This window comes from Coenobita brevimanus, chromosome 98, assembly GCF_032717465.1.
Source record: "Coenobita brevimanus isolate Jiangsu-jjx chromosome 98, ASM3271746v2, whole genome shotgun sequence".
Lineage (NCBI taxonomy): Eukaryota > Metazoa > Arthropoda > Malacostraca > Decapoda > Coenobitidae > Coenobita > Coenobita brevimanus.
The window spans coordinates 20,921,701-20,943,286 of record NC_137051.1 but is presented as its reverse complement, the minus strand read 5'-3'; the positions used below and the strand labels follow the sequence as shown (position 1 = coordinate 20,943,286).

The window sequence follows — 21,586 nt, the reverse complement described above, 5'->3', positions numbered from 1 at the left end:
CCCCTTCACCTCAGTTTCCCCTTCGTTTCCCTTACTCCACTCTCCCTGTTCCCCTTCCCGTGCCCCTCCTCTTCCCTCTCTTCTTCCCATCCCTCCTTTCCTTTCCTTGCCCCCCATCCCTCTCCCACCTCCTTCCCCCTCTCCCCCTCCCTGGCTCCAGTGATGAACGATTAGGTGTCTTACAAAGGGATTAGGCCTTGCATCAGCACCCCGGCCCTTCCTCCTAATTCACCGCATCAAAGTCTGGCCCCTCACACTCTGCCCACCCACCTTCCAATCTCTCACCCACCACTGGCTCTCTCTCTCTCTCTCTCTCTCTCTCTCTCTCATATTCCTGTCTTGATATTATATTTTTCCAGCTACCTGCCTAAAAATGTTTCCCATGCTTTTTTTTTTTTTACCCCCCTCAGACGGGTCATTGTTCGTGTGATTTTCTCCATAATGGTTTTCCTTTTACGATTTTCTTTTCATACGGATTTTCTCTGCCTGAAGATTTTCCCCACTTACGGTTTGTCCTCACGATTTTTCCAGTTTGTTTCTTCCTCTTGTGGTTTTCCCGTCATAGGCTGTTTCCTTCATACAATTATCTCCTTATTCAGTTTCCCCTCAGTTTCCCCTTAGATGGTCCTCCTCTCCCACCGACTGTCCTTATCTATGGGTTTATTCACGTTCTGTTTGCCCTCTTCCGTTACCTCCCATCCCTTTTTACGGTACTTCCCCTCTTGTCGTTATTCCCCTCTTTCCCGTTTTACAATTTTCTCCTCTTACATTTCCCATTTCTCATAAGTTTCCCCTCGTACAGGTGTTCTTCTTGCAGTTTCCCTCACTTATAGATTTCCCCACACTCCTTTTTTTCCTCTTGTTTTCCCCTCTTACATCTTCATCTTTATAGTTTCCCCTCTTACAGTTTTTCCTTCAAGATTTCACCCTCTTGCAGTTTTTCCCCTCGTGCGGTTTTCCTCTCACGGTTTTCCTCCTCTTAGATGCAGTTTTCACGATTAATTCATTGTCTATTTCCCTTCATATGGACACTTTCTCGTTCATTTTTTTTTGTACTTCTTTCCCCTCATAATTTTCACTTTTATAGTAAATAAATCCCCTCATGTATTTGCTTTGTGGTGTCTTGTTCCCCTCATATTTTCCATTTTTTTTTACGTTTCACATTTTTTGCCATTGTTTCCCCTTATTTATTTTCTCCTCATATGGTTATTTCCTCTATATTTAATTATGGAGGGGGTGGCCACAAACAGATCTCCACCATGTAGCCCTGTCTTCCTCATTCAGGCTGCCCTATCTCCGTCTCACACCATTCTCATGCATACACCTTTCCGTCCCGTCCTTCCACCTCATCCTCCGTTTCTCCTCCCTCCCTCCACCTCATCCTCCTTCTTTCCCCTCTCCATCCACCTCACCGATATACCATACACACTCCTAGTCAGTCTCTCACTCCCCAGATGGCCAGAGCAACTCCAGGTACACTTCCTAAGATACTCCAGCACATCCACACCAACACCACAACACTCCTGACTTCCTTTTTTATCTGTCTTTCCATCTAACTCAACACCCTTTTTCTTCTCCAGTAAATAATTTCTCCTCCCCCCACTCTTGACTTGTGTCCTCCCTCAAAAGTCTAAGCCTCACTTCCATACGTATGCTACTTTCCCCTCACTATTTCGTTATGCACGTGTTCCCCTCACATTCCCCTCATTATGGTTGTTTACGCTTATATATTTTTCCCCCATATACACGTTTCTCCCCTCACATTTCCATCGTAATAGTTGTTTACTCAATGATTTTTCCCCTCATGTGCTTATTTCCCCTCTCGTTTTCCCCTCAGTGAAGAATTTATTTGCGTGTTTTAGCTACCCCCTCCTCCCTCCTGCAGCTCCTTATCCCCCAAAGGGTGATTCCTTGCCTCCCCATCTTTCCCTGACCTCATTACCCCCTCTCATACTGACTTCCCTTCCTCCCCTCCCCTCATACTGACTTCCTTTCCTCGCCTCCCCTCATACTGGCTTTCCTTCCCTCCCCTCATACTGACTTCCCTTCCTCCCCTCCCCTCATACTGACTTCCCTTCTTCCCCTCCCCCCATACTTCCCTTCCTCCCCTTCCCTCATACTGACGTCCCTTCCGCCCCTCCCCTCATACTGGCTTTCCTTCCGCCTCTCCTCTCGTACTGACTTCCCTTCCTCCACTTCCCTCATACTGACTTCCTTCTCACCACTTACACGAAATATTCCACCCCCCCCCTTCATCCCCTCATCTCTCTCTCTCTCTCTCTCACACACACACACACACACACACACACACACACACACACACACACACACACACACACACACACACACACACACACACACACACACACACACACACACACACACACACACACACTGTTACACAAATTCTCCACTGATATCGTCCACTCCAAATAGTTTACACACACACACACACACACACACACACACACACACACACACACACACACACTGTTACACAAATTCTCCTCTGATATCGTCCACTCCAAATAGTTTACACACACACAGACACAAAGACACACACAGACACACACACACACACACACACACACACACACACACACACACAGTTACGCAAAGTCTCCACTGATATCGTCCACTTCAAATAGTTTCGCAGTTAAATTTTTGATGACGGTGGCTTGGGAGGTTCTTAAGAATATATCACCTTATTAATCTGAGACGTACCCTGCCTAAGACAAGGAGTTAGTCGGACCCTGGCTGCTCTTACGGTATTATTATGGAGGAAAGAAAATTGTCGTCGAAATATCCCAAAATTGAAAAAATAAAAGAAAATACGGGAGGAAATGTTCAATCTGTATTTTTTTTTTTTTCTTTATGGTGGTGTTTTTCCTAATTTTATTCTTGTCATCTTCAGACGATTTTCTTCAGCTTAGGGGAGACTTCTCAACATGGAGGAACTATATTAGTCTGTATTATTATTATTTTTTTTTTAGAGGGATCTTTTTTTAGGTGAGTAAAGTCATCCGGTGCTATTGAAAAATGGTAAAAACAAAAATAGCGGAGGTATAAGGAAATGAAGAAAAACTAGTTAAATCACTGGATACGACGGCGCTTTTCTCGTTTTTTCATATTATTCATTGTGTTTCTAGACTGTCATATTTAGAGTAGAACAGACTTATAGAAATGGAATGGTAGTCACAGTCCTCCTTAAACCTTGCACTATTAGGGGGCTTTCCTGCACCGAATTATTATTATTATTATTTTTTTTTTGTAGTAGCAGGAATAAAATCAACATAAAACTCATCGTGCTGAAGTGGTTAAGGATTTGCACTTGGTAATAAAATCGTTTGTGGTCAGCTACAAGAAAGTAAGAGCGACGATAATAATGAAGGGAGAAAGTATTGTTAAAAAAAAAAGAAAAAGGCGCTGAAAAAAACGAAGAGGTGAAAAAGAAGTACATCAAGACAGCAGGAAAATTGGAAGTGGAAGGGAAGTTAAGAAGGTACTTTTATTTTTTATTTTTCCTGCGGCGACCCTTCCGTTTCGTTACTGCTCTCTCCAGACCAATATGTTCAGGCAGGGAAAGATTTGGAGTTTGATAATAGCCTTCAGTAACCCTTTCACCATTACCGATCCCTCCTTAGGTGATTAAATCCGCCTGGAAGTATAAATATAAAGGAATAAAACGTCATAGAGCTGAAGTAGTAACAGTAATGGTATTATGAAGAAATATAATATGAACACAAATGACTGGCGTGAAGAAGCAAGGAAGAAGGGAAAAGGGAATGAAGTAAAGAAATTATTTAAAAAGTGTGAACTGATTAAAAAGTAGTAAAGATATCAACCAAAACATGGGCCCCCCAAAAAAAACAAAAAAAAAAAAAGTAAAAACGCAAATAGAAAGGAAGAAAACCGAAAGATGGGAGTAAAGTGAAGAAGTTATTATAAAAGTGTGAAATGATTAAAAGTGGTGTATAAGATATAAAAATTAATGTAAAAAACTTTTGGGACTAATTATCCCTGCGCTCAAATTTTTGCCCCTAAGCCCTAAACTTTCCCCTCAGTCATAACTCTCCCGTTGCTCGTAAATTTTAACCCATTTCTTCCCCTCACCCCCATTCCCCTCTCCCCCGAGCCCCCCTCCCCTCTTCCCCCGAGTCCCTATCCCTTCTTCTCCAGGCCTCTCTCCCCCACTCCCCTATCTCCATTCCCCTCCCGAGGCCCCATGTTCCTTCCTCTCTTCCCTCCACTCTCCCAACCCCTTCCTCTCTTCCCTCCCCTCTTCCTACCCCTTCCCTGATTCCTACCCCCTTCTGTCCCTCTCTACCCTCCCCAGCTCTCTCCTGAACCCCACCCCTGCCACGTCTTATCCACTTTCCTCCTCTCTTGCTCCTTTCCAACCCTCCCTTCTTTCCCTTCTTCCTCCTTATTTCCTCTTCCTCCCTCCATTCCTCCTCTATACTCCCTTGGCCTCCAAACCCTCCCTCCTCTTAGGTATGTCCATCCCCACGTACCAACCACTTCCCTGTCCCCATCCCCCCCTCTTTCACTCCCCTCCTCTTTCCCGCCAGCTATTCCCCACCCGTTTCCTCCCCTCGTATCACACCATTCCCTTTTTTTCTCCCCATTCTGAACCCCTTCCCTCCTTTTCCCCTTGTCGTACCTCCCTTATATTTCCCTTCAGGCATTCCCTCCCCTCTTACCACTCTTGCCTGCCCCTCACACTACCCCTATATCCTCCCTTCATCTTCTTCTCCCTTCCACTTCTGTCCCATCCTCTCTCCCCTCCTCCCCACCCATTACCTCACCCCTCCATTTTCATCAATGCCTCAATTCTTCCCCTTTATCTCCTCCCTTCCATCACCCCTTCCCCTTGTGTCGTCTTCCCTTCCCTTCTCATTCTTCCCTTTCCTTCTCCCTCTTTCTTTCGCTTCTCACTCATCGCTCCACTGCCCTTCCCTTCTCTTACTCCTACCCTTCACTCCTTACCCTGTCACTCCCTTCTTTATTCTCTTCCTTCCTTCCTTCTTCCTTGTCCTTCCCACCACCGCTCTTCTCATCTCACCTTCACCCACCTCCTCCCCCGTTCCCTTCACATATTTATCCTTCGCATCCCTTCTTCCTCTCATTCGCTCCCTCTCCAAGTTTCCTCTCTGTCCTTCCTCCCTCCCTCCTTCCCTTGATCCCCCTTCTCCCACATCCCCCTTCTCCCACATCCCCCTTCTCTCCCTTTCGTATCCCTCTCAATTCCCTTCTGATATATCTTCCTCCTACTGTCTCCTTCTTTCCATCTTCTCCCTAGCCTCATACCCCTTCCTATCCCTCTTACCACCTTCCCTCCATATACTTCTTGCCCCTCATCCTCCTTCCTCCCTCCTCATCCTCCTGTCCATCTTCCCCCTCCCCCTCCCCCTCATCCCCCTCTCCCCACCCCAGCCTCTCCCCTCGACTTAAGTTTACGTATAAGCAATGAGTGACGCTCCCCTCGGTTTTCTTCCGCCTCCCCAACTTCCCCTCACCACCCATTCCGTCTTTCCCCTCTGGTCTTTTCCCATTTCCACTCCCCTGTCTACCCTACTCATCCCTCACGGTCCATTCCATTTTTACCCTCTGATTTTTCCCCATTCCCCTCTCCCCTCCTATTTCCCTTCACTTCACTCTTTCCCTCACTTCCCCCCTTCCTTCCATCATCCTTCCCCCCTTCCTTCCATCATCCTTCCCCCCTTTTAGTTCCTCCTCCTTCTTCTCCTTCTCCTCCTCCTCATCCTCTTCCTCCTCCTCCTCCTCCTTTCACATCATCTCCCTTCCCATTCCCCTCACCTTTCCAGTTTCTCTTCAGCATCAGTTCCCTCTTTCCCCTTCGGTCTTTCCCCCTCTCCATTCCCCTCACTTCCTCCAAACACTTATCGTTTCTTCCTTCCCTCCTCTCACGTCCCATCTTTCCCCTTACCATCCATTCCCTGTTTCTCTTTGAACTTTCCCCCTTTCTCACTTCTTTCACCCTCCATTTCCCCTTTGATTCCCCTTCTCATTTCCCCTCTAATGTTTTCCTCCTCTCCCCACTCCCATTTAATTTTTCCCTTACTCCCCTTACTCCCTTCATCATCCATTCCCCTTGGTCATCTTTCCACTCCTCCTCGTCTTCCCCTCTTTTCTTCCCCACTTTCCCCTTTCCCCCTGTTTTCTTCCCCTCCTCTTTTCCTCCCTTCCCTTTCCCTCCCCTTCTTCTCTTCCCCTCTTTTCTTCCCCTTCTCTTTTCCTCCCTTCCATTTCCCTCCCCTTCTTCCTTTTTCCCCTCTCCCTTCATTCCCTCCCTGTTTCTCTTTCCTCACCCATTTCCTTTCGCCCTTCCTTTTCCCCTTTCCACGCCATCCCTCTTCCTTAAATTTCCTCTTCCCCTCCTTCCCCCGTCCTACTTCCAGATTGCCTCCTCCCCTCTCTTTTCTCCCCCTCCTTTCCCTTCCCTCCCTTTTCTCCCGTTCCCTTCCCTCCGCCCCTCCCTTTTCTCCCCTTCCGTTCCCACCATTCCCCTCCCTTTTCATCGCTTCCCTCCCCTCCCTTTTCTCCCATTCCCTTCCTTCCCTTTTCTCTCCTCCCCTCCCTTTTCTCACCTTTCCTCCTCCTTTTCTGCCCTCTCCCCTTTTCTCCCCTCTCCTCCCCTCCCTGTTCTTCCCTTCCTTCCCTTTTCTGCCCTCTCCCCTTTTCTCCCCTCCTCTCCCCTCCCTGTTCCCCCTTCCCTTTTCTCCCCTTCCCTCCCCTCCTTGTTCTCCCCTTCCTTCCCTTCTCTCCCCTCCCTTTCCATTTTCTCACCTCCCATTTTTTCCTCTCCCCTTCCCTTTCCTATCCTCCCCTCCCCTTTCCTCCAGGCTTACTCTCTCTCTGCAGGCGATGAGTGACGTTTTCCCTGTAAACCGGCGAGGGAGAGTGAGGGAGATGGATGGATAGGGACGTAGAGAGAGAGAGAGAGAGAGAGAGAGAGAGAGAGAGAGAGAGAGTCCAAGGCCACCCCCCCAGAGGAGAAGTCAGATAGATAAATAAGTAAAGAAAAATAAGAAATCAAGCGAAATACAGAAAACCTGAAAAGCACACAAAAAAAGAAAATTGAAAGAAACTAGAATAATTCAAGGGAAAAAAGGACTCCAGCCCCAAATACATAAAATAAATTGAGAAGAAAATTAGAAGATCAAGAAAGTCAAGAAAAAGAAAGAAGAATGAAACTCAGGGGAAAAACTCAAAGAATGTCAAGATAAAAGAGGAAATGAAACTCAAGGGAAAAACTTAAAGAATGTCAAGATAATTGAGGAAATGAAACTCAGTGAAAAAAAAAAACGAAGAACGCCAAGAAAAAAGAGGAAATGAAACTCAGGGGAAAAAATATAGAATGTCAAGAAAAAAGAGGAAATGAAACTCAAAGAAACAAATAAAGAACGTTAATAGAAAAAGGAAATGAAACTCAAGAAAAAAACATCAAGAAAAAGAGGAAATGAATTTCAGGGAAACAAATGTAGAACGTCAAGAAAAGAGGAAATGAATCTCAAGGGAAAAAATGAACGTCAAGAAAAAAGAGGAAATGAAACTCAAGGAAAAAAAAAATTCACCTTCCACCTTCCCGCAAAACCCCCTCTTGAAGGAAGCATGAGAAAAGTTTGATTGATTGCTTTTTCCGGAGGTGGAGGTGGTGGCGGAGGGGTTGTGGGAGGTTCCTGGCCACTGAGATGGAAGGCAAAGGAGGTAAAATACAGCACCGGAGGAAACTTAGGAATGGATTTTTTTTTTTTCTTTTTTTTTTGATGGGTTGAATGGTTGGAAAGGTTGTAGGTGCTGGTGGTGGAGGGATAGTGGGGGGTTTTCTGGCTACTGAGAGAGAATATACATACATATATATATATATATATATATATATATATATATATATATATATATATATTCCAGGGAACGTAATGTATCCTTCCCTTCACCGCGGTTGGGTAGAGGATTGCGAGGAAGTGATGGGTAGGCAAGGAGATAAAATATACCTCGAGGGGAACTTAAAGTGGAGGAGGGGAGACGGAGGTGACGTTGGGATGGGAGAAGGGATGGTGCGGTAGTGGGATATTTTGGGGGAAGTTTATTTATTTATTTATTTACTTATAAAGAGGTTTAGGGTTTGAGAAAGGGCTAAAGTATGATGTCAAGGATGTTTGGGGTGTTTTGGGGAAGTTGAAGGTAGGCCAGTGGGATTGAGCATATGGGGTAGACCGCATGGTGGGTGTGGGGTAGTTCGAGCTGTGCCTTTCAGTATATACCTACTCCGGGGGAAGCAGAGTCAGGAATACGGTACAGGGTGTTGGGTATAAGGTAGGGTGTCAGGAGGAGGGGATGACAGAGTGGACAGGAAGGGGTAGTGGGGACTGCAGGGTCACGTAAGACAGTTTCAGGATTTCAGTTCGATACCGCCGTGTTCAGTGCTTTTCCTTAAGACCTCGCTGTCACAGCATAGAATTGTCCCCATTGTACCATCAGTCATCATAAAAACACCCCAATTAATACCAGATCTGAATGTGATGTCTCGAGTATATCGCAGTACAAGTGGTGGGTATTAGTGCCCATGTGGTGATGTGTGAGGTTTGCTTAGGATCAGTCTTCTGTTGCTGTGTGTACGAAAACTAACTGGACTTCGGAAACGAAACTTTTAATAATAATAATAATAATAATGATATTATTATTATTATTATTATTATTTGAAGTAGTAGTAGTAGTAGTAGTAGTTCAGAGTCGAATGAAAATAAACGGATGACGAATGTATGGAATGTCAGCCGCTAACCCATTGTACTCAAGCTTGGCCTAAAATTGCCTTCTCTTCATCTTGCATGCTGACTTGTAACAAAGGATAAACACTTAGAATAGGATGCCAGTCACGAAGAAGTGCAATGGAAAAGACATCGAGTTTCAGCATTGCCTTGTCTACCACCGATCTACGTAAAATACCGGTAGCAGCAGAAGGACGAAAATCTGGACCAAGCTAAGGTAAAAGGGGTGTTGGTATGAGGTGTCAGGTGACGATATATCAGCTGTTTTATAAGATGCCGATTCTCCGGTAAAATGATATCAGGACTACGGTATAAGGTGTGAGGAGTCAGGGCAAAGTGTCAGGTGGAACAAATTGTGTGGTTTGAGGTCTTTTGCAATGTATCAGGGAATTAGTATAAGGTGTCAGGTGTCATGTAGCAGGGAAACTATCAGGAGTATGTTATAAGGGGTTAAGTGTTTTGTATGAAGTGTCAGGTGTGGGGTATGAGGAAACTCCGTGGGCCTTGCTTTACGGTTCTCTCTCTCTCTCTCTCTCTCTCTCTCTCATTTTGCCTTCCTCACACCGGCTTTCACACACTCACTGACAGCTTCTCCTATCTCTCCTTCACACTCCACATGCCCGGAATCCCTCGCTCACACTCTCTCACACTCACTGATTCCCTGGCTCACTTTCTCTATCTTTTAGTTACCCTTCCCTGGCGTTCTCTCACTAATTTTCTGTTGGTTTGTCTTGTTTCTTGGGTTCTTCCTCTTTTTCTTTCTTCCTTTCTCATGCGAATATTCTGTTGATATTCTTCACAGTATTTCATGTTCGCATATCTCTCTCTCTCTCTCTCTCTCTCTCTCTCACGTTTATCCTCTTCTACTGTACTAAATTCGCACACACCAAATCATTCCCTCTTTCTCCTCGTTGTATTTATATTGTTATTATTTCTAATTTCCACTACAGTCTTTATAAAAATTCTGTATGCTGTATAGATTTGACCTTTATATATCAATCTTTCTTCGGATCTTTCTATATATATCTGTCTGTTTATCTATTCTCTGTCTGCCAGTTGCTCTGTGTGTATATATTTCTATCTCTACATCTACCCAGTTCAATTATTATAAGTTTATATGGCCTATATTTATATGTACCTGTGTGTGTGTGTGTGTGTGTGTGTGTGTGTGTGTGTGTGTGTATTTCCGTTTATATATCACAGCATCTTTCTCTAGTTCATTCATTCAGTTCCTCCGTTTTTATTTATCTATCTATCTATCTATCTCGATTATCTTGACTTATGCCTTTATATTTGTTTCCATATCATTCTGTCTGCTCATCCATTTGGCTTTATTTACTTGCATTTATCAATCATTCTATTATTCAGTGTTCCTATTTTCTTCTTTACATTCTATCACTCTCTCACTTTCCCAGTCCCCACCTTCACTCTTTCGCTATCTTTCACTTCCTTTGCCTCGTTCTTGCCCACACCTTTTTCTCTCTCTCGCTCTCAACACCTGCCGACTTTCTCACTCTTCCAGACTCACTCATTTCCGCCCTCTTACACCCTTTCTCTTTTGTCCACTTTTTCCTCTCTCTCTCTCTCTCTCTCTCTCTCTCTCTCTCTCACACACACACACACACACACACACACACACACACACACACACACACACCTCCTTACTCGAATGTGGATATAATACTACACTGTGTCTTTCAGGTCTGGTTTTCTTCAACTTTTGTGTAAAGGAATAATAATGCATCTGCTTTGATGTGTTAGAGAGAGAGAGTGAGAGAGAGAGAGAGAGAGAGAGAGAGAGAGAGAGAGAGAGAGAGAGAGAGAGAGAGACCGTGGTGTAGTTTAATTAATTCCATCAACTGTAAAGCGTATTTTTACTCCTTATCCAGATGTCGATGGTGAGGGAGTTTCATCCAGCGTTTTAACCCCTCCAGTACGAGAGGTCTCCCCTGTGCTCTGTAATATCGTGTGGCGGTAAGAAGAGTGAAATTTTATAGGCGTCGTCGATCTGAAAGAGGTAATGGGAGAGTTTGTGGCACATTTATTTGCGGAGATACGCTAAACCGAGAAAAATTGTCTAGCTATAAGAATAACACACACACACACACACACACACACACACACACACACACACACACACACACACACACACACACACACACACACATCGTTCTGACGGGGTTAATGTTTTAAAAAATCATGTCACCGATGTTAAGATTTAGATCATTCCTTCACATTTGACCCACATGTGTTCAGACGCCGGACCCCGAGTTACTTAAAATGTTAATAAGCATTCCAGCAGCAGAATGGAATAGTCTTTGGTATATTGGGTTAGCAAACACGGCCAGAAGAAAAATAGCAGACTAAATAATCCACCCTACTGTTCCCGGCGTTGTTGAGGCAGATATGCGACAGTACATCTCGTTGATAAACAAGAGATAAAGTCTGCCGTAAAGCATTTTTGGTTGAAACTTAACCAGATATCGTGCGGGTAACTTCCTTTCATGTAACAAAGCATCCATTCGCAGGTATTGATGTTCTGGACGAAACACTTAAGCCTGAGTGATGTGTGCTTACAATCCTAACTCTTTGATTCTAAATGCATAATTCAAGGCAGAGAGACGGTAATTTTGGGCAAAAGTTATACTAAGAAGAGTATGGTATATTTTTTGGATTGGTCGCTTTATTACTGTTTTCTACCGTTTCTATAAAATTTCCCTTCATGTCTCTTAATCGTGCAGGGAGTTTTTTCTACCTATAATCTTGTATGGTGTTGAGGGTGAAGGGTAGAGGAGAGAAGGGTTTGCTTTGTTAACCTGCATTTTATTTCTGTAAGTAGGGAGTATAGCTGTATGTTTAACTGGGCAACCAAGCTAAGAACGCAAGATCTGTGTGGTTTGCCCCCACCTCTCTCTCTCTCTCTCTCTCTCTCTCTCTCTCTAGCTCTCTCTCTCTACGTCTTCCATTTCACTTCTCTGTTTCTTCCTTCCTCTCTCTCACTCTCTTTGTATTGCATTTTCTCAGTCTCACCCTCTTCCCCTCCCTTCTTGCTTTCATTTACACGTTTCCCTTTCCTACTTTCTCACTTTGAAGTTTGTCTTACTCTCCCTCTCTTTCAACCTTTCCTTGTTTCTCTTGCTTACTTTCTTCCGCGTCTCTCTCTCTCTCTCTCTCTCTCTCTCTCTCTCTCTCTCTCTCTCTCTCTCTCTCTCGAATTTTCCCTTGTCACATCGTATCACTCTCACACAAACATCCTCCCTTTCTCCAGCTTTCCATGTTTACACTTCTTCCTGCTCACATCTCTCTCTCTCTCTCTCTCTCTCTCTCTCTCTCTCTCTCTCTCTCTCTCTCTCTCTCTCTCCGACATTTCGATAAACCCAATTTCCTTCCTCAGTCGTACGCACTCAGACACATTCCCTTTCATATATTTCACCCTCTCCCACACTCACTTTTATTTTGACGCACACACACGCACATGTGCTGAAGTTCGTGCACATAAACTTCCATGGAAATATACTTTCACGTAGTCACGAAAATGCACACACGTCAAGGTACAGTTACGACGTACACACAGAGCCAGGCACATATTGATGATAATGTGCACACACACACACACACACACACACACACACACACACACACACACACACACACACACCGGTTTATTCAAAGGTGCATAGAGAGACACCAGGACGGGCATATCTCAGCCGTATCATCCTTTATTTTTCCGTGTGGACAGAGCTGCTTTTGACGCAAGTGAGGTGTGGGACCAGGTAATGCATAGTGACAGCAACAGCATTCACACCACTTACTATTCTCTCTAATCCATTTCTTGATGTACCTAAATGTAAGTGGGAATTGAATGGAGTCCCCTGTTGTCGTGTTCTTGTTCTTACTTTGGCACTGATATAACTGGGTGGTTCAATGTCCCTCAGTTACTTCACAGATCCCCGAAAGCCTGCAGTCCACTGGGTTCATGTTTTAGATAAGACAGGTGCCAGAGCAACAACTGCGGTGCTGTAATTTGTTATCATCATGTCCAGGGAACCGTTAAATATGTTTCAATAAAGCATGCACGCCGTAAGTGAATCTCACTCACGTTGCCAGGTGCGTGTCTTATGTAGTCGACTGAGTTTGGATAAATTTAGCTGTTAGGTAAGCAAAATTCAGTGGTGTTAAAGATTCTTGGAGCTGATTCTAACTAGCGGATAATCTTAAAAATGTTCTCCACTAATTAACCTTTAGTTCACCTGCTGAATCCCTGTTCCTTTTACCTTTTGTTCTTCCCCGTTCCACCTCAGTCCACTTCCATCCCCACCGTTTCCACTGACTTCCACTTCACACTTCTTCCATTTCCATTCATCCACACTACTCATCTTTCTGCCTGAGAGTGGCCTAAGTTAGTGCCAAAGTATATTCCTCCAGTGTCTTCTATCCACCCACTCCTACCCCCTCCTCTCCATCCCACCCTCACTCCTTCCGCAATCTCTCACCCACTACCACCCACATTTCTCAGTCATCACCAGTATAGGTGTGGTAAATGACAAGGAAGTTGGTGGCATAACATTCCTTAAATCCACATCTGATATTTCCACGTTCACCCCTTCCACACTCTTCCACATCCACTGACAGCAAAACCATCCACCTGTGAGTGTAGTGGAATTAGTGACAATAAATTAGTGGGAAAATTCTCTGCTTCAGTCTCTCCACTACCCCTCCTCTCACCGAAATTGCTCAACTCCCACATCTTTCACCCTCCTCCCTTCCCTTCCTCCTTCCCTCGTACTATCCACCCACCTGCATGCGTGGGTGTACTGGAGTTGATGGACATTGAGTTATGGTAGTGGCAAAGTTAATCAGTTCTCCGCACTTGTTCCGAGCCCTGCCTCTTCCACCGACTACCATCCACCTGTTCCCACCCACACTACGTACTGAGAACAGATTAATGGCAGTACCTATTCCGTCAGTAATTTCTCCTCACTTCCACCCGAACTGCTCTAACTCTCAGCTCCTACACCTTCTTACCCTACTCACCCACCCACTTGAGAGCAGGTTGATGATAATGCTTTCTCTTTTATTATCTCCTTTACACCTGCCGCCACCCAAATTCATTTCACGCACACCTTTCTCACTCTTCTTTACACGTGCCTTTATCCAGACTTCCTTCATCCACACCCTTCTCCCTTTTTTTCTTTCTCCTTGACGCTTACGCTCATCCTAATTGCATTCACGCATACCTTCTATTCTTTGCAGCTGGTCTCACCCAAGCTGCTTTCACTCTTACCTTTCTCACCCTGCTCTCCCACCGAGCGCCACTCACACCACTCAAGTCACCTGCTCACTTGAAAGCAGGTGAATTGCAAAACCATTTCCTTCAGTCTCTCCTTTACAGCTACACTCACCCAGAATGCTTACTCTCATTTCCCGCTCCTACTTCACTCACACATCACTCACCCAGCTGTAGAGCGTGAGAAATAGCTTTTTCTTTCTTTTTATCTTACTTCATTTTCTTCTTTTTGAATGATGGCCTAGTGAGTTTGCGGTAAAGTTATTCGGTTGTTTACACTTCCATCCACACCAACCCACCCACGTTCCTTCCTTCTGCTCCACCCCTACCTCTTCTACTGACATTTGATCTACCCACTCTTCCACCTACCTCTTCCCCATTGCCCTGCGAGCGTGAGAGTAGTGGAGTTAGTGCCGAGGGATTTAGCGGCACAGGTTATTAGTTCTCTCTACCCTCATTTCTTTAAGACTCTCCCACCCACACCCACACCCTTTCAAGACCCTCCCACCCACACCCACACCTTTTCAACACCTTCCCACCCACACCCACACCCTTTCAAGACCCTCCCACCACACCCACACCCTTTGAAGGCCCTCCCACCCACACCCATACCCTTTCAAGACCCTCCCACCCACACCCACACCCTTTCAAGATTCTCCCATCCGCACCCACACCTTTTCAAGACCCTCCCACCTACACCCACATCCTTTCAAGACCCTCCCACCAACACCCACACCCTTTCAAGACCCTCCCACCTACACCCACACCCTTTCAAGACCGTCCCACCCACACCCACACCCTTTCAAGACCGTTCCACCCACACCCACACCCTTTCAAGACCCTCCCAACAGTAGTGGAGTTAGTGTTGAGAGTTAGCGACGGGGCTGATCGATTTCTGAGCTTGTACCCACTCCCATCCACGCTTCGCCCTCTTCTTCCACCCTTTGATTCCACCTACCCGCTAGCGTGAGAGTAGTGGAGTTAGTGCCGAGTGGATTAGTGGCGGTGCATCGGTAGTGTCCCATGTCGTCCCTGCCCACAGAAGGGATGGTCAGGGTGGATGTGCCGGTACCCCCGGACTCCCACACCTCCTCCGACCCGTCTGTGGGGGGGTAGAAGACGGGGTTAGGTGCGAGTAGATACAAAGATACAAACAGATAGAAAGATACAAATAGATACTGAATAGATGGAAGTAGATAAAAAGCTAGAAATAGATACTGAAAAGATTACTAAAAAATAAGAACATAATACAGAAATGTGAACCAAGACACAACAAACACAACACAAAGATATGGTCAGAGGAATGTACACGAAGGAAAAACAACGGAGAGGAAAATCACAGCCGCAAAAGATAAAGAAAAAAATATATATATGCGAGAGACAAGGTAAATATTAGACGTCCACAAGCATTGAAAAAATATATATATTGCTAAGAGAGTCAAGGATATTATCAAACGTGACAGTTGAAAAAAAAAAAATATCGGTTCAAAAGAAGAAAATCCACTAGTGCAACGTCCTCAGGCTGAAGAGGCTAAATAGTGAAAGGTAACGAGATATAGGTCAGTAAGACAGGAGTGCATACCTATGTTGAGATTTTCCTTCGTCCAGGTGATGGCAGGTGCCGGCCATGCTCGGTACCTGCACACCAAGCTGGCCCGCCCACCCACCTCCGCCCACACCACGCCCACACTGCCCAGCATCTCAGGCGCGACTGTGCAGGGAGGCAAGGGATTAAAGTTTAGGTGAGGGAGAGAAGGCAGGCTAGAGTTTTGGGGGAGAGAGATATTATTTTTTTTTGTAGGTATGTTTTTGAGAATATAATTCTTGAGTAGCCTACTATATGAAGGAGTATATAGATAAGAATAAGTGTGCGTGAGTATTTGAAGGGGTATATTTTTATTGGGTGGTGTGTTGTAGAAAGTGGGATCATTATTCTTACACCTAAAGGATAAAAAACAAAAAAATCAGCATACTTCAACTTATTTACCACTCTTACTTTGATTATTAGCTTTCATAATCACTGCCCCTTTTTCATGTTATTTCTTCAGCGCACAAATTTTCTTTAGTCCCTTAGGTATGTCGTTGTCTTATAGCTTTTCCGTGCTGTCTCCAGACGATTTTCCTCAGCTTAGGAGAGATTTTTCGAACTAGAGGGGTTCCATATAGCCTTCAGTTACCCAGGCAGCGCAATAAGGCTCTTCTAAGTACAGTCGTCGAAGGGTAGCAAGAAGTAAAATAATGAAGAGGCAATCGTTGTAAAAGTGTTATAGAGAGAGAGATAAAGACCTCAGAATGTCTTGCGGAGATTATGAGAAGTGATGGATTTTAAGAGCAGGGAGAGTCGGCGAAGGAGGATGTGTGGGCGAGTGGAGGTGGACGTGGGAGTGGTTGTTTGGTGGAGTTAGGGCTGTGTGTTAGTGGGATTAAGGTAGGTGGAGGCAAGGGGAGGAATGGAGGGGCGTAGGTGGAAGAAAGAGGAGAAAGAGGAGAGCTGTGGAAAAGGGAAAGGCAGCAGAAGGAAGGTAAAAGGGAGAGGTAGGAGAGCAGAGGGGAGATGGAAGAAGGGGAAAGTGGTAGAGAAGAGGGGTGGAAGAGAGGGAATGTTTACTAAAATAGTTACAGTACATACGTACGAGTGCGTGTGTGTGACTACAGTATGTATGTACGTGTTATGTGAGTATGCATACAGTTCTGGTTATCTGTCCTTGTGTGTGTGTGTGTGTGTGTGTGTGTGTGTGTGTGTGTGTGTGTGTGTGTGTGTGTGTGTGTGTGTGTGTGTGTGTGTGTGTGTGTGTGCGTGCGCGCGCGCGCGCGCGCGCCATCCAAGAAAAAAGTTATTCGTGGGTTTCGAATGATGTAAAACAAAACAGATTCCCCAGACACTGATAGATCTCCACCATGACACCTAACCTTATAAAACGCCCTGTATCACGCTTTTATGTAATTTCCAGGCCTTGAAAAGTACCATGGATAATAGAGTAATTGCACCTAATGACAGAGTAACCCATATACCACAATATTTCGTCCATGTTTCAGATGTGGTATAGCAAGGAATGCTGCTATTTTCCCCGGTAAGGAAGAATGTATATGTGTACGCTATGTGTGTATACGAGCATAAAACAACATACATACAAATACATACATACATACATACATTTGCGTGACGACCACTTCCATTCAAAGGACTCCCATGGGAGAGCCACGTGTCTTAGGTATTGATGCAAGGCGTGTGTGTGTGTGTGTGTGTGTGTGTGTGTGTGTGTGTGTGTGTGTGTGTGTGTCTTTTGGATAGGCGGTAGAGCTGTGTTTGTTTGTGCGCATGTTTATTATCATCATCATCATCATCATCTAGGTAGTGAGCGTTTTTGCTGGGTTGCCAAAGTTGTTATCATCACTATGTTGGGGGAATTAGTGATAAAGAAGGCCATTTTTGTAGTTGGTTTATCTCGAAGTGAAGGGGTTAATAGGCGTGTCATGGCGAGTCATTAGTACGTGGTCTGTTATGCAGCTACTGGCCTGCTCGTTTGGGTATTCTTCAAGGTCGCAGTTGTGCATGGCGTTCACTTACCAACCCCTCTTTTGTTTTTCCTTTACCTCCCCCCCTTTTTTTTTTTTTTTTACCTTACCCCATTTTTTTTTTACCTTGCCCCATTTTTTTTATTATCTTTTTTTTTTCTTTCTTTTTTTTACCGTACTCCCATTTTTTTTTTTGCCATACTTCCTCTTCCCCCCCCCTTTTTTTTTTTTTTTTACTTTACCTCCCCCTTTTTAACATTATCACCCCTCTTTTTTTTTTTTTTTTTTTTTTTTTTTTTTTTTTTATAAGCTTTCCAGATACAGTAGTGACTTTTCCTTGGTGCATTCTTGTTATACGTCCTTTACACCAACTTGGCCTAGATTATCGTCCTTTACATACCTTATTGACAGAAAATATATTGCTCTGACTCTATATTCATTCCGTAGCACTTCTTCATGACCAGCATCACATTCTAATATTGATCCATTTCTTCAGTTTAACACCCAGAGAGATGGTAAGTTTAGGCCAAGTTAGTGAGGAAGCAGTATATCTCCAGGTGTTTGTATTCAACGTGGAAAGGGTTAAGAACTTGCATTTCTAATTATAATCACCTTAAGTGAACTTATGGGGATGAGAGGGTCCAAGGCAATATGTTTAGTATAGGGAGGAGAGGGTTCCAGGCAATATGTTTAATATTTAAGTGATATGGCTCCCCCATAGCTGGATAGTGCTGTTGTCTTAGTCACACCGTCAATATCACTATTCACCACCACCACCATAACCATGACTACCACCACCACCACCATAATCACCAACAACATAATCTGACACGACCTCCACCATGTCCAGCATCATAACCACCACGACCACCACCATCATCATAACTACCAACGTAATCACCACCAGTACCGTTATCAAAACTACCACCATTATCATTGCCACCCTCAGCATCTCCCTCACCACCATCTCACTCCCACCATCATCATCCTGACCCAGTTTTCCACAAACACATGGAGTCATTATCATAACAGCGTCCATATCACTTTTATTATCCCGCGTCTTATCAGCTCGGCAGCGCTTTACCCCACCATGATGGAGGTGGAAAAGTTTGCCAGGCCCTGTACAATACCTGTGTGTGGTTGATTGATTAGGGTGGACAGGTGGGTGATGGATGGGTGGAGGAGAGGGCAGGTGTGTTGTGTTGATGGCTTCATGGGTGAGAGAGGGATGCATTTTTTCCTTTTTTAGTGCTGTTGCTTTTGTGGTATTTTTTTGTATAGTGATGGTGGTTTATGGTAACTAATTACGGATATAAAATACTAATATAGTAATAAAAATAAATCTGACTGCGGATGTTGAGGGTAGTGTTAAGAAGTATGTTGTCCTAGTCACTGTTTTGGAAATATTTGTCAGGCATAACAGATCTCCATCCTTCTTCTTCCGCTCCTTTTAGCCACATTACGGTACGCAGGAAGTTTTTTTCTCCATACTTCTCCCACTTGGTCTCCTTGGTGGCATTCGATCCTGGGACCATACAGTTTCCAGTCAGTTACCGTATGGCGCAGTCAGCCCGGTGGCATGTGTGGTAGGGTGAGTGGATTCATTAGGTCTTAGGATTAAATCATGCCGCAGCCACTGGAAATACTTGTACTCTCGTGTTCACGGTAAGACCAGTCCCTTTCCTGGGAGAGAGTAGATATATACATCCAGTGAACTTAGTGTGTATTGTAGAAGACAACTATAAGAGGCGGGAGCGTGGCCTAGAAATCCCTTCCTTATTGTAGAAGTTTACAAAACATGAACAGATAACTTCCTACTTCCAGCCTCAGAGCCAGGGAGGATACTGCGAGCATATGCAAGCCATACTGAACACACGGAACAGCCAATCCCATTTTACCATCTTGGGGGTGTAGGGTCACCGAGACTAGACTATCATAGTCCAGTACATAAGTAAGAGTAGATGACCAGCCTTGATTGGATTAGCGTTACATGATCGATTATCTCTTGAGTATCAGACATATACAACACCTTCACTCCGACTAAGACTTTTGACAACTTGACAACTAGAATGCGACACACAACACTAGAATGCACCCAGAGAGCCCAGACCTCCACTAACGCCAATGACTGATGTTTTGTAAACCCACCTCCATCCAACATCGTTGGCAGAGATAATTCTACGGTCCTGGTGTGTTTTCTTTACCTGTATCAGAGAAGGCATACCTCTACCGACGCCCATAGAATTTATTATTTATTCCACCATCCTGACCCGGATTCACCTCAAAATGTAATAAACTCTTCCTTGACCGAATGCCCATCTGTCCACCATATTTCAAATAAAACCGGTAACACCTTTTTGAGGTACAGTATCTTGAACACAAGCAGAAAGGTGACAAACAAAGAGACTGCCGCGGGTGAATACATAACCTCCTTCAACTTTGTTGGCGGAGGTAGCAACACCAATAGCAATTCAGATGACGGTTATTGATAAAAACATTATTTGGTCCATCTATTATGGTCACTTACACGGAAATTCCTTCTGAAATTCCCCCTTATAAAAGAATGCAGGAAAATGGTGGAAATCAAAGGTCGTTTAGCTGGCGACACCGTGCTCGAGAGAGAGAGAGAGAGAGAGAGAGAGAGAGAGAGAGAGAGAGAGAGAGAGAGATCCACCCACTTAACACAACAACAGAATACAGAGAGAGAGAGAGAGAGAGAGAGAGAGAGAGAGATCCACCCACTTAACACAACAACAGAATACAGAGAGAGAGAGAGAGAAAGTCCCTAAAAGAGCGAGTAAGAGGCTGGGGTGAGAGAAAAGTTTAAATCCCGCCCTCTTAGAAGACCCACCCTGGCCAGACAAACCAGAGGGGAGGGAAGAGAAGGAGGTGGGATCGGAAGAGGGAAGGAAGAGAGACAGGAAAATGAGTGAGGAAGAGGATGGAAGGGGTGGGGGAGGGAGTAGGAAAGAGGGGAAGGGAAAGGGTGGAGACGGTTGATGATACGTCAGGGGAGGGAGGAGAGGAATTGGAAAAGAGAGGATGTGGGAGGGAAAGGAGGTGAGGAGAGGGCAGGAGAAGACGATCGGGGATGGATGAGGGGAAGGGGAGGGAAGGGGAAGGCTACAAGTTCTCACACCCTGGGCAGTTGTTAGTTTGGCTCAAGCTTGTTTGAGCTGGGTTAGTTCAAGTTAGTTCCGGCTGTGTGTGGTTAGATTAGATTAGATTGGAAGCTATGGTGGGTCATTGGTAACGTGCTCGGCTTGCGGTGTGCAAGAGTCCTGAGTTTAGGATTGGAACCGTAAACCTTGATGGATGGGTTCAGAAGTCCACTGGCGTGGTGTATCAAATATCACTAAGCGAAGGTAAAATTTTACATACATAATGAATCATGTGTTATGGGAAATTTTGTACTGCAGTATTGGCAACATTAACAAGGGAATGCAAGATGGTCACCACACAGATACAATACACTGACATACTTCTGTGCAAATTGCCTTGATGATTGTTGAACATACAAAAACACAGGAGCTCAGAATTTGCATGTTTTTATATTCGGACGTTTATCCACAAAAATCCATTTAAAAGAACTAAAAGAAAAAATGGGAGTCTGGGGCTAGAGGAGCAGGGAACAATTTTGCCTCGTTTGTAGCTGACTGATACATAAATAAAGGAATGGCGCCAAGTTGAAAAAGAGTTTGGAAAAAAGAAGAAACGAGAGAAATACAGTTTCTCTTCTCACTTTCGTGTGTAGACATAAAGACATTGACAAAATGCTGGTAACTTATAGAAAAGAATAATCATATATTTGTTAAGCTTTTGGGATGAAAGGATACAACAGTATAATTTACAGTACCTTGTGTTTTTTGGCATTTTCTTAGCGAACAGAAATTTGTACATAAACTGATGACCAGCCCCTCCTTGTTCCGTGTTTACAGTTGTAGTTCAGGCATCGAACAATATCTTTAAATCCAGAGGGTTGTTCAGGAATTTC

General features: G+C 44.5%; 1 protein-coding gene across 1 annotated transcript in view; it reads right to left on the bottom strand.

Annotated features, from left to right (window-relative positions):
* Positions 1 to 21,586, bottom strand: part of LOC145413990 (uncharacterized) — a 130,652-nt gene that overhangs the window by 30,597 nt on the left and 78,469 nt on the right. The window contains exons 6-7 of the mRNA XM_080283563.1: positions 15,659 to 15,787; positions 15,035 to 15,178 (exon numbers count right to left, since the gene is read on the bottom strand). Of these exons, the coding sequence (XP_080139689.1) occupies positions 15,035 to 15,178; positions 15,659 to 15,787 (273 nt within the window). The remainder of the gene's footprint in view (positions 1 to 15,034; positions 15,179 to 15,658; positions 15,788 to 21,586) is intronic.